This window comes from Phocoena sinus, chromosome 16 (assembly GCF_008692025.1).
Source record: "Phocoena sinus isolate mPhoSin1 chromosome 16, mPhoSin1.pri, whole genome shotgun sequence".
NCBI classification, from domain to species: Eukaryota; Metazoa; Chordata; class Mammalia; order Artiodactyla; family Phocoenidae; genus Phocoena; species Phocoena sinus.
This window is the reverse complement of record NC_045778.1, coordinates 50,052,955-50,065,804: the sequence shown is the minus strand read 5'-3', so window position 1 is coordinate 50,065,804 and position 12,850 is coordinate 50,052,955. Positions and strand designations below refer to the sequence as shown.

The window sequence follows — 12,850 nt, the reverse complement described above, 5'->3', positions numbered from 1 at the left end:
TAAAATTCCTGGTGATAGGAGAGTCCGTTTTTTGTTTTCCCATTTTATAGCTGTACCATGAAAACTTCCATTTTCCTGTTCTATGCACTAGTATTTTAGTACAGTATACAGTTCTGGGTACAGAAATTGTAGTTAAGATCACAGGCTCTTTTTTTTTTTTTTTTTTTTTTTTTGCGGTATGCAGGCCTCTCACTGTTGTGGCCTCTCCCGTTGCGAAGCACAGGCTCCGGACGTGCAGGCTCAGCGGCCATGGCTCACGGGCCCAGCTGCTCTGCGGCATGTGGGATCTTCCCGGACTGGGGCACAAACTCGTGTCCCCTGCATCGGCAGGCGGACTCTCGACCACTGCGCCACCAGGGAAGCCCCACAGGCTCTTTTGCCAGACAGCCTGGGTTCTAATTCTGACTCAGGCACTCACTGTGTTAACTTGGGCAATTTACTTCTCTGTAAATCAGTTTCCTCAAGTGTGAAATGAAACTAATCATATTACCTATTTCACAGGATTGTAGTGAAGATTCAATGAGAAATACATGCAAAATCGTTTGAAAGGTGCCTAGCCCATAGTAAATAGTCAATAAACTGTAGATCTTGTTGTCATTATTATAAATCCAAAATAAAACAAGATTTTGGGGGTAAAGACCACATGATCCTTTGATAAGTAGGTTGCATCAAATTATTCTAATCTGTCTCCGGCACACATTTGAGGAGCAGGGGTTAGAAAGCTGTGTGAGCATGCTTGGAGGGGATTGAGGTCCCAGCAGTTTTGGACCACTGGACTTCCCCACTCTCCTAAGTGTTCACTTTACATTCCAAATTTTCCCCTTCATTATCAACGAAGCATTATATATTCAACCAGAAACATAAAATTCAAGGAAAATGCAAAAGTGTTACTAGAATGATAAACTAGGAAAATACTGTTAAGTTAAAAATCACATGAAAAATACAGTATGATTTCAATTGTTTTAAAAAGATAACTAGAAAAAAACTGCAAAATGTTACATTTTTACTTTTTTATACTACCTTGACTTTTCTCAATTTTCTATAAAAACCACAATTTTCTCTGAAAATTGGAACAATGTTATTAAAATATATAGGGTACATTTAACATTATAGTTAAGAACTCTAGTTTGGTATTTTCAAATTGGACTTAATATAAACATTTAAATTATAATTTAATGGTATTATTTGGCTTTAATAGAAGCTATCATTTAAATTATAATGTTAAGTAACACCAATTTAAATCATATGTACTTTTAAAAGTATATTTTTGTGTTCTGCATATTCACAGTTCAAAACATTATCAATTACACTGTCCATCATTCCTTACATAACAATTCAATATTTAGTTCCAGGAAAAAATATTTCAGTAGCTAAATTTACTTCTCTTATATTAGAAATAAGAAAAATTTTGCTCTGCTACCAGAAAGCCCAAGGCTAAATTTAACGCCCATATTATTTCATTCTAGGTGACTGATTTAAATACCCATCCTATTTTTGTAAAGCACATATATCTGTACATGACAGATCTTATATACAATTTTAAAGAATTCACAGATCCTCTGAAGCTCACCTGTGGACCATCCTGAGAAGTCATAAGTCTCAAGTTAAAAAGCTTTGTTATAAATGGTTTATAATTTCATTCTGATCTATGTTTTCATTGTAGCAACTAAAATCTTTTCTGAGAGTAAAACACATACGTATATATTAAAGATGGGTGAGCTGTGTATATTAACCATCTATACTGATTAGCCAAATATTAGTTTCAGTTACCCTTTCCATTCTCGTAACAGGCTGTTAATGATTCCCTTTAATACTGTCTTCTGAATGTCTTGAGGCTGTAGGCAAAAGAAAATCATGAAATAATCAGGATTAGCTATTTAGGTGACTTTTATATGTTAATTATATTTACAGATCTGTTTCAATAGTTAAAACCAGACTTGATGACCAAGGACTACCACTTAACGGTAGTCTCAATTTCACATCTGAGAGATTATAGTGAGAATGCTCCCTGGGATGTGCAATGTACAACCTGCACAAACATACATGGTGGCTGTTTGATGACTACCATCAGTTTTATATAACACTGAAAACAGAAAAAGAAAAACAATTTCACTTTCTCTGGATTGACAGGATAAAATCATGAACATAAGTCTAAGAATAGCATGTTTAACAATATAAAATGACTGCATACGTTTTGGACATATTTAGTCCTACCAATACCATGTTATAATTAGCAGTTAAGCCCACAATTCATTATTAAGTACAACCAAATTATGTTCAATAAAAAAATAACAAGATAAAGATTTTTTGTTATAGGATCCAAAAAAGGTACTAAATAACATTTTTTATAGTTTAATAATTCAAATACTAAAAAAAGTTAATTACTACCAAACATGTCCCATAAGAATGAATGAAAACACATCTAGATGGTGCTTTTAGTTTATAAGAAGTAACGACTAAAACCTTCATTAACTAGAAGCTCCAAACAGTCATTAAAATTTCTCTGTCATTGTTATATGAAAGGGGCAAACGTCAAGAAAACAAGCATATATCATGGCTTTATTTTAAAAAAAACCATAATCATCACTTCTAAGACATGTCTGTCAGCACTCATTCAGCCTAGCACCTTTCTTAATATACTTATTTAATACATCATTCCTTTCTCCTCCTCTGCTTGCAGTGACCCTTCACACCCAGCAGGCAAACAGCACCCCAGAGCAATGGAAGGCTGCAGGAGAAAAATCACACAAATGTGCTGACTAGACACACTGAGTTTATGTCACAAATCTCAAAAGGACACTCAACACCACTGACAGTCCTTCAACATTTCCCTAGTTCATCTACTTCCCTGCTCTCCAAGACAACTATTTCAAACCTTTTTCTCATTCCTCAAACCTCCAACACCTCCTTCCCATCATCACTCTCAGCTCTGATCTTGCCACACACTGTAGAGAGAAAACAGACGCACCCAAATGAGAACAGATTCATCTTGCCACTATTCTAATCATTTACCTGCACTACAACTGACAAAGCCCAACCCCCTCACTTGAGCCCTATGCTCCATCCTCTCTCACCTTGTCAAGGACCTGGTTATTCAGTTTTCTTCTATCTCCCCCATATCATCCATTTCTTCCACACTACTAGGTCGTTCCCATCAGTAGAACACTACATCCTAATACCATCTGCACGGATGTGTCTCTGCATTTTCACTCTTCTCCACCCTGATCTATGCCCTAAGGGGCTGACTACTAAGGACTGCATCAACCAGACTCCTTTGCCTTTTTTTGCCTTCTGGTTGGATTCAGCCATAGGGAACACTGACAGAAGAGTTGGGGAAAGTTGGGGTATTTATTCCCCCCACGCCCTCCCTTCAAGGTCACCATGGGCTGGCTATGCCACTCATCTCCTGTAAGGCAGCCCTCTCCCCGACAGCTCATCTCCATATTCACTCTACTGTACTACTCCTGAGGGCCTCCCTTGTTCTGCTAATACTTTTGTAAACAGTCCTCTCCAGGTTACCAGTTAGAGTGTGTCATCTGTTTCCTGCCAGGACCCTGGCTAATATATTGCTCACGCTAAAAACCTTTCATTTGGACCCACGTACTCTTTCAGCTAACCCTTAATTTCTCTGCTTCCCTTCACAGCAAAACTCTCCAAGAGCTGTCTGTATTCACTATCTCTACTTCCTCTCCTCTCATGGTCCCTTCAACCCATTCTAAGTAGGCTTTGTTTCCACAACTTCACGGAACGGCTCTTATTAAACTCAGTCATCAATTATTCACCTTATCAAAGACAGTGTTCAATTCTCTGTCCAAATCTTACTAAATCTCTCAGCAGCATTTGACAGGATTAATTATTACCTCTTTGAAACACCTTTTTTCTCTCTGCTGACGGCTGAGCCCTATCCATCTAATTAAATGGCAATACCATCCACTCAGTTTCTTTCTTCCCTCAAGTCCCACATCCAATCTACAGAAGTATGTTTAGCTCTGTTCCATAATATACTCAGAGTCTGAATATGTCTCACTAGTTGCACTGCCAAAACCCTAGTCCAAACACTGACCCTCGTTTAGGTTTCAGCAATGCCTTCCTAACTCCTTTCTCTTGCCCCACTATAGACCATCCTCCACATAACATCCAGAGAGATCTTTCTAAACTATAAATCATGTCCGTCATCCCTTTGTTCCCAGCTTAAAATCTTTCAATGACTTTCAATTATAATTACAATGAAATTCAAACTCACATGGCCACAGAGAGCCCCCCGGATCAGGAGAATCAACATATCCTGGAGCTTGTTAGAAACACAAATTTGGGGGCTCTATGCTAGACCTACTGAATACTGAGAAGTCTTTTCTGTGATTCTGATACATGCTCAAATTTGAGAACCACTGATCTACAGATTCAATGTAATTCCAATACAACCAAATAATTTACCTCCTTTTGCTGAGTCAGTAAAGCATGATTTTTATCTTAGCAAGCCTTTAAATAAGGACTGAACGTAAAAGTATTTTCTACTGGATTTTCATTTAATTAGAAAAATATAAGAATAAAATAATCTAACTCTCTGAGAATTTCAACTAAATTTACCAAAAATTATATCAGAGTTTCTCATGTAATTATGTTACAAGGTGAGTTTTACAATATTTGTCTGGCTGCTTTTAAAATACAGAAGAGTCAAACAATTATGCTATTTGCATGTGTTCATAAATAATACTTACAGTATTAAGTAAGGCATCATATACAGCATTCACAAATTTAGCATTAATCCCAGAGTCTTCGATAGTATTAAACGAGGCAGAGGCATCTTTCTGCAAATTCAATTAAAGAACCAAGTGTATATAACATTTTAAGAACTAATCTAAGTAATATCTGAACCATAACTATTCCTACATAATTTCTAATATGCCTAGTATGATGATAAAAAAGGACTGTCAGGGCAAGATTGCTAAAAATAAATATATAAGGGTTATTTTAATAACTTTCTTTTTTAAAACTGAAAGAATGGAGTCAAACATTAACATTAGTACAAATAAAAACAATCTTTAAGATATCACTTAAGTAATACTTATTTGTGATACATACAATTTCAGAATTAATACCTATTTATGTTTGCTTAAACAGCTGCTTAAGCCAATACTGGGTAGAAAAAGAAGTTAATTTATAGTACTTTTTTTGGAAAATTTAAAAGTGAAAAATGTGCTTTATGTATCATTACCTTAAATGCAGCATTTAGTTCCGGGAAAGAATCAAACATTGTGAGATAAAAATCATGTACTGTTTTCCAATCTCCTGATGACTTAGCTTTTTCTACATCTTCCCTAAAATAAAAACATTTATTAGCCATAACAGATAAAAATGTTATTCAGATAAAATAGCATTAATTCTTTATAGATAAATGTCACCCAACATGCAACTTGAAATAATGAAGCTGAATACAGACATATGTTCCAGTTAATGTAAAGGTAGCTTATGAATTTATAATTCTTAATTGCATTAAGATATTAATCCAGCTTCAACTTCCCCATTTATTTGCTTTTTAAAAAGTTAATTTTTGACATGCTCCTTACAGTTATCACTCTTCCGTTCCTTCACTTCATAGCCAAATTTCTTGACAGATTTTGTTTACATTCTGTCCCTACCTTCTCTTTCCCACTTAGTCCTTCAAGTGTCCGTTTGGGTTTTTTTAGTAGTTTTTACTACTAACATGGTTTTTATGATTTATATGTCACGTTCTATTATTTTATTACCACCTTTACCTCCTCTTGACTGTTTTTCTTTTTTAAAATTAATTAATTTATTTATTTTTGGCTGTGTTGGGTCTTCGTTGCTGCACGTGGGCCTTCTCTAGTTGCGGCGAGTGGGGGCTACTCTTCGTTGTGGTGTGCGGGCTTCTCACTGTGGTGGCTTCTCTTGTTGTGGAGCATGGGCTCTAGAAGCGTGGGGTTCAGTAGTTGTGGCATGTGGGCTCAGTAGTTGTGGCATGTGGGCTCTAAAGCACAGGCTCAGTAGCTGTGGCACACGGGCTTTGTTGCTCCACGGCATATGGGATCTTCCCGGACCAGGGCTCAAACCCGTGTCCCCTGCATTGGCAGGCAGATTCTTAACCAATGTGCCACCAGGGAAGTCTCTCTTGCCTGTTTTGACTCATTTTCTCTTATTTAGTGTCTTTTGCTATAACATTATCTATCTCTTACTGGTTAATTATACGTTTGTTTTCACCTTCAACTTGAGACATGTAGTCTTTTGTGTCTTCACTCTTGGCTAATACTTTATAATAAGCCACAAGTTCAATTAATTTCTCACACAAAAATATTAAATTATGTAAAGTGCTGACATGCAGATGACTATGTGTCTACACGTAACAGTGAGCCGAAACTTACAGAAAGTCTTTCATAGTTTTCGGCTGAACGGGAAGGATGGGTTCTGGAAGAACTGGGGTCTTCATTTCAGATGATAAAGCATCTATAGAGGTGCGCTGTTTCTGTCTAACATCAAGGCAAATTGGTGGTAGGTCTCTCACTGTGAAGGATAAAAAAGCTTTCAATGTAATTGATCATAAAATCTTTCCAAATTATAAAATGCCAGGCTAACTCAACATGAACAGAAAACAACGGATTATTTTGTATTGCATTCCCTTGGGATCATATAACAGAAAAACCCAGCACACTGAAGGGCACTTACTGGAGGGTCTGTTGCCACCTACCCAACTTCACCCATAGCAGATAAATTAGGCTGTATCTGACATTAAAAGTTATCTGTAGATACAATACAGAGTTTTTCTTTCATCGCCTCCCTTCCCATAAATTTTCTTTCAGGGATTATTTCAGTGAGACTAGATGTTTTTAGTGTTTATTAGCTTTTGAATACACTTGCCCCTTTAATGATGGGGAGTTTGGGCACCGATCCCCAATGTAACTTTACAGTTGGCCCTCCACATCTGTGGTTCAGCATCTGCGGATTCAACCAAACACAGATTCTGTAGTACTATACTATGTATTTATTGAAATTTATTGAAAAAGTCAGCACATTAAGTAGACCCACCCAATTCAAAACCATGTTGTTCAAGGGTCAATTGTGTATGTACATCATTTATTTACATCCTCTGCAATTCTTTATTGGAGTTTTAGCATTTTATCATCAATTTGCATGAACATTTTATGTATTTTTCTTTTTTTCCAAATATCCGCCAGTTCATCGTTTGCCTTTTTGTTGCATTTTATAACCTTATAATTGTAAAATAAAACAAACACAGAAAAATCTCACAAAACAAATGTATGGCTTAATGAATTACTATAAGGCAAACACCTCTGAAACCACTAACCAGTCAAGGAATAATGCTACCAACCCTTTCTTGTTCTGCCTATTCTAATTTTAATTTCTCTCAGTTTCTTTTTATCTCTTTCCTCATTTCTTTTTAAAATTTTAAATACTTCCTTCTTCTCATCTTCTAGTTCTCTTAAGGCATTATCTGTTACATTTGTCTGCTTTTGTGTTCCTTCCAGTTTATTTCTAAAATTTAAAAACAATCTAATTATTTCCTTTATTGCCACCTCACTTTTCATTTTTTGCAATTCTGATTTATGGCATTCTTTCAAGTGTCATATCATTTTCTTAATGAGCTTTAGCTCATTTTGAAATAGTATTTTATCTATTTTTGTGGGCATGTGTTTCTGATGTGCTCCCATTGTTCAAGTGGCTGTTATTCTGTTTCTTATTCTTTTTTATTATAATACAATTTTGTAATTAAAAATTATAGAATTTGACCTTGTTTCTTTTCTGTAGCCAATTTTATTTGAAATTAATCTTCCCAAACTTTCAGAAGGAGGTGTAGCACCCCCTTTTTTTGTTTTTATGTAGAACTCAAATACATGGTAGCTTCTTTCTGGGATTTCCAGGCCCTGTTTCCCTCTTCCACTTTTGTTCAGGTGATCTCTGTCTTTAATCTTTATTGTCCTAGTGATGCTCAAATTTGATTCTAATCTCAGAATGTGCCCCTCCGCCCCCCTTCCTGGAAGGGATCCCTAGTTTGGAGAATTCACAGGGGTTACCTGCTCCCTTCAGATCTCAGCATGGGCCCTCTGCATTCACCTGTTCTTGGCAAAACCCCTCCCAGTTTCAGCTTTTGTTCTCAAACTGGGCTCCTGAGCTTTCCAATGAATACCTGTTGCTTATTCATTTCTTTTCTTTCTTTTTAACATCTTTATTGGAGTGTAGTTGCTTTACAAAGGTGTGTTAGTTTCTGGTTTATAACAAAGTGAATCAGTTATACATATACATATGTTCCCATATCTCTTCCCTCTTGCGTCTCCCTCCCTCCCACCCTCCCTATCCCACCCCTCTAGGTGGTCACAAAGCACTGAGCTGATCTCCCTGTGCTATGCGGCTGCTTCCCACTAGCTATCTACTTTACGTTTGGTAGTGTATATATGTCCATGCCTCTCTCTCACTTTGTCACAGCTTACCCTTCCCCCTCCCCATATCCTCAAGTCCATTCTCTAGTAGGTCTGTGTCTTTATTCCTGTCTTACCACTAGGTTCTTCATGACCTTTTGTTTTTTTATTTCTTAGATTCCGTATATATGTGTTAGCATACGGTATTTGCTTTTCTCTTTCTGACTTACTTCACTCTGTATGACAGACTCTAGGTCCATCCCCCTCAGTACAAATAACTCAATTTCATTTCCTTTTATGGCTGAGTAATATTCCATTGTATATATGTGCCACATCTTCTTTATCCATTCATCTGTTGATGGACACTTAGATTGCTTCCATGTCCTGGCTATTGTAAATAGAGCTGCAATGAACATTTTGGTACATGACTCTTTTTGAATTATGGTTTTATCAGGGTATATGCCCAGTAGTGGGATTGCTGGGTCGTATGGTAGTTCTATTTGTATAGTTGTTTTTTTTTTTTTTTTTTGCGGTACGTGGGCCTCTCACTGTTGTGGCCTCTCCCCTTGCGGAGCACAGGCCCCGGACGCGCAGGCTCAGTGGCCATGGCTCACAGGCCCAGCCGCTCCATGGCATGTGGGATCTTCCCGGACCGGGGCACGAACCCGTGTCCCCTGCAGCGGCAGGCGGACTCTCAACCACTGCGCCACCAAGGAAGCCCTATTTGTAGTTTTTTAAGGGATCTCCATACTGTTCTCCATAGTGGATGTATCAATTTACATTCCCACCAGCAGTGCAAGAGTGTTCCCTTTTCTCCACACCCTCTCCAGCATTTATTGTTTCTAGATTTTTTGATGATGGCAATTCTGACCGGTGTGAGATGGTATCTCATTGTAGTTTTGATTTGCATTTCTCTAATGATTAATGATGTTGAGCATTCTTTCATGTGTTTCTTGGCAATCTGTATATCTTCTTTGGAGAAATGTCTATTTAGGTCTTCTGCCCATTTTTGGATTGGGTTGCTTGTTTTTTTGTTATTGAGCTGCATGAGCTGCTTGTAAATTTTGGAGATTAATCCTTTGTCAGTTGCTTCCTTTGCAAATATTTTCTCCCATTCTGAGGGTTGTCTTTTCATCTTATTTATGGTTTCCTTTGCTGTGCAAAAGCTTTTAAGTTTCATTAAGTCCCATTTGTTTATTTTTGTTTTATTTCCATTTCTCTAGGAGGTGGGTCAAAAAGGATCTTGCTGTGATTTATGTCATAGAGTGTTCTGCCTATGTTTTCCTCTAAGAGTTTGATAGTTTCTGGCTTACATTTAGGTCTTTAATCCATTTTGAGCTTATTTTTGTGTATGGTGTTAGGGAGTGTTTTAATCTCATACTTTTAAATGTACCTGTCCGGTTTTCCCAGCACCACTTACTGAAGAGGCTGTCGCAGATGACATGATACTCTACATAGAGAATCCTAAAGATGCTACCAGAAAACTACTAGAGCTAATCAATGAATTTGGTAAAGTAGCAGGATACAAAATTAATGCACAGAAATCTCTGGCATTCCTATACACTAAGGATGAAAAATCTGACAGTGAAATTAAGAAAACACTCCCATTTACCATTGCAACAAAAAGAATAAAATATCTAGGAATAAACCTACCTAAGGAGACAAAAGACCTGTATGCAGAAAACTATAAGACACTGATGAAAGAAATTAAAGACGATACAAATAGATGGAGAGATATACCAGGTTCTTGGATTGGAAGAATCAACATTGTGAAAATGACTCTACTACCCAAAGCAATCTACAGATTCAGTGCAATCCCTATCAAACTACCACTGGCATTTTTCATAGAACTAGAACAAAAAATTTCACAATTTGTATGGAAACACAAAAGACCCCGAAGAGCCAAAGCAATCTTGAGAACAATAAATGGAGCTGGAGGAAGCAGGCTCCCTGACTTCAGACTATACTACAAAGCTACAGTAATCAAGACAGTATGGTACTGGTATAAAAACAGAAATATAGATCAATGGAGCAGGATAGAAAGCCCAGAGATAAACCCACGCACATATGGTCACCTTATCTTTGATAAAGGAGGCAAGAATATACAGTGGAGAAAAGACAGCCTCTTCAATAAGTGGTGCTGGGAAAACTGGACAGGTACATGTTGCTTATTCTTAAGCTCTCTTGTTCTCGGGTCCATCAAACAGCCCAGATGCTTTCTTCTGCTTACACCATAGAGATCTTCTGATTTTGGGGATCTGTCCTGCTATCTTTTGGGGCTTATGGGAATATCTTATGAGCTAATTTTCTGGTAAATGATGTCCATGATGTTTAATTCTGCTATATAAGTGGTGTGCATGTTTCTTTGGGGATTCAGGGAGATTAAAAAACAATGCTGCTTCTGCTGCTACCTTCACAGAATCTTTTTGCCTTTTAATTTTATTTCTGAAAACAGAAAAGTATTTAAATAATACTTGTATTAGTTTAATTTTATCAACCTATTCCTTTAGTATTTTTTATGATTAGTAAGCCAAGCCTTCCCTCTCTAGAGATCAGATAACCTTGTATCTATTTTAATTTGTTTTCTTCATTATAGTACTTGTGAAGGATACACTTACCACATTGCCTGGCAAAGAGTAAATGCTCAATAAATGTTCTCTATCATTTCTAGAATTTATTTTATTATATAAGAGGTAATACAATATAAAATATAAGTATTTTTTCCTAAATGGCCCATTTCAGAATATCGTTTACGAAAGTATGTCATTACACAATGTTTTTTGATACTCTTATCATATATTAAGTTCTTTTATATATGGGGCTCTATTATTGGGCTATGCATATGATTCCACTGACCTGTTTATTATTATACCAAACAATTTCAATTACTATAGTTTAATAATATCTATCAATACCTGGTAAGGCAGTAGGCTTGGTGAGAGATGGTTGGTGGCTGGGGCCAGAGCGGTGGTAGTAGAACTGATGAGAAATGGTTGGATTTGTGACATATTCTGCATATAGAATTAATAGGATATGCTGTTGGAAGGTATATTGGCAGAAAGGTAGAAATGCCAGAATCTGTTAAAAGAAAGATGAGCCAAAGATGACTGATAATTTAGCCTCACCAACTGGGTGAACGGTGAGACCATTTACTGAAATGGAGAACACTAGAACACTAGAGGAAGTTTTTTGGCATGGGGGAGTGGGGCTGGGGGAGGAGTCAAAAGTTTTCTTTTGGCCCCATTAAAGGTAAGATGCTCATGAGACATCTAAATGCAGATGCTGAGTAGATATGAGTCTTGAGTTCAGGGAAGTGTGAAGGTTTATAGCTCAGTTAAAATGCTCGATTAATGAGATTCCTAAGGAGAGTGTAAATAGAGAAGAAGCCAGAGAACTGAGTTCTGAGGACTGAGCCCTGGAGCAATCCAACACTGGAAGCTAATTAATTCTCCCTCTTTTATTTCAGAGTGAAAATCTTAAAGGCTTGACTTTTATTTTGAATATAGCTCTAGTCTTATCTCATAATTCATCATGCAGTATTCTCATAGTTGCTATTTTCTAAACCTATAAGTTCAGTTTTAATGTCGAAATTAAAGAATCTATTAAAATTTTTTTTCAGTCAGTATGCTTAAATTTCTATTATTAATTCTAGTTTTGTGCCATTGCGGTCAAGGAATATAAACTTAACAATTCCTCATATGAATAATTTACTGAAAACAACTCTGTCTATATATTATGAAATTTTGTTTTTTAAAAGATTTATATTCTATTTGAAGGGGACAAAATGAGTTAACTACAGCAAACATCATAATTAATGGAGAAATATTACAAACATTCTCTTTTAAATAAGGACTGGAATAACATGGGAACAAAGGTACTATCAGCACATTTATTCAACACTGTGCTGGAGGTCCTAGCATGTATAAAGACAGAAAAGAGATTTTAAAGACTCAGGATTAGAAAGGAAGATAAAACACTGTTGTTTTCAAATGATTTGATTATAAACACAGACAAATCCAAAAGAATCTACAATTAGAAATAATAGAGGAGTTGAGCAAGGTGGATGGATTAAAAAAAATCAATATATAACAGTCAACTGCATTTGTAAACACCAGCAACAAACAACTAGAAAATACAATTTTTAAAAATTTGTAGAACTATTAAAAATTAAGTACTAATAAATAAATTATAAATCTCTGTAGAGAAAATACTAAAACTTTGTTGAGAGATTAAAAAAACATCTAAACAAATAGAAAGCAATACCATGTTATGGCTAGAAATGCTGACGATCATAAAGAAGACAATTTTTCTGAACTGTTCTTCAGATTCAATGCAATTCAATAAAAATCCCAGCAATATTTTGGAACTTGCTGATTCTAAAAGTCATAGAACTGATTCTAAAAGTCATATGGAAGACAAAGTGCACAAGAATAGCTAAAGCATTTCTAAAGCAACACGAG

The 12,850-nt window shown here is 36.3% G+C and overlaps 1 protein-coding gene across 4 annotated transcripts in view; it reads right to left on the bottom strand.

The window, feature by feature from the left end:
* HECTD2 (HECT domain E3 ubiquitin protein ligase 2) overlaps positions 1-12,850 on the bottom strand; it is an 80,076-nt gene that overhangs the window by 33,897 nt on the left and 33,329 nt on the right. For all 4 annotated transcript variants that reach the window (XR_004346219.1, XR_004346220.1, XR_004346221.1 and 1 more), the window contains exons 3-6: positions 6,381-6,519; positions 5,216-5,318; positions 4,719-4,808; positions 1,771-1,835 (exon numbers count right to left, since the gene is read on the bottom strand). Coding sequence is in view for 1 of the 4 variants with exons in the window: in XM_032608469.1 (XP_032464360.1) it covers positions 1,771-1,835; positions 4,719-4,808; positions 5,216-5,318; positions 6,381-6,519 (397 nt within the window). In the remaining 3 variants the exon portion in view is untranslated. The remainder of the gene's footprint in view (positions 1-1,770; positions 1,836-4,718; positions 4,809-5,215; positions 5,319-6,380; positions 6,520-12,850) is intronic.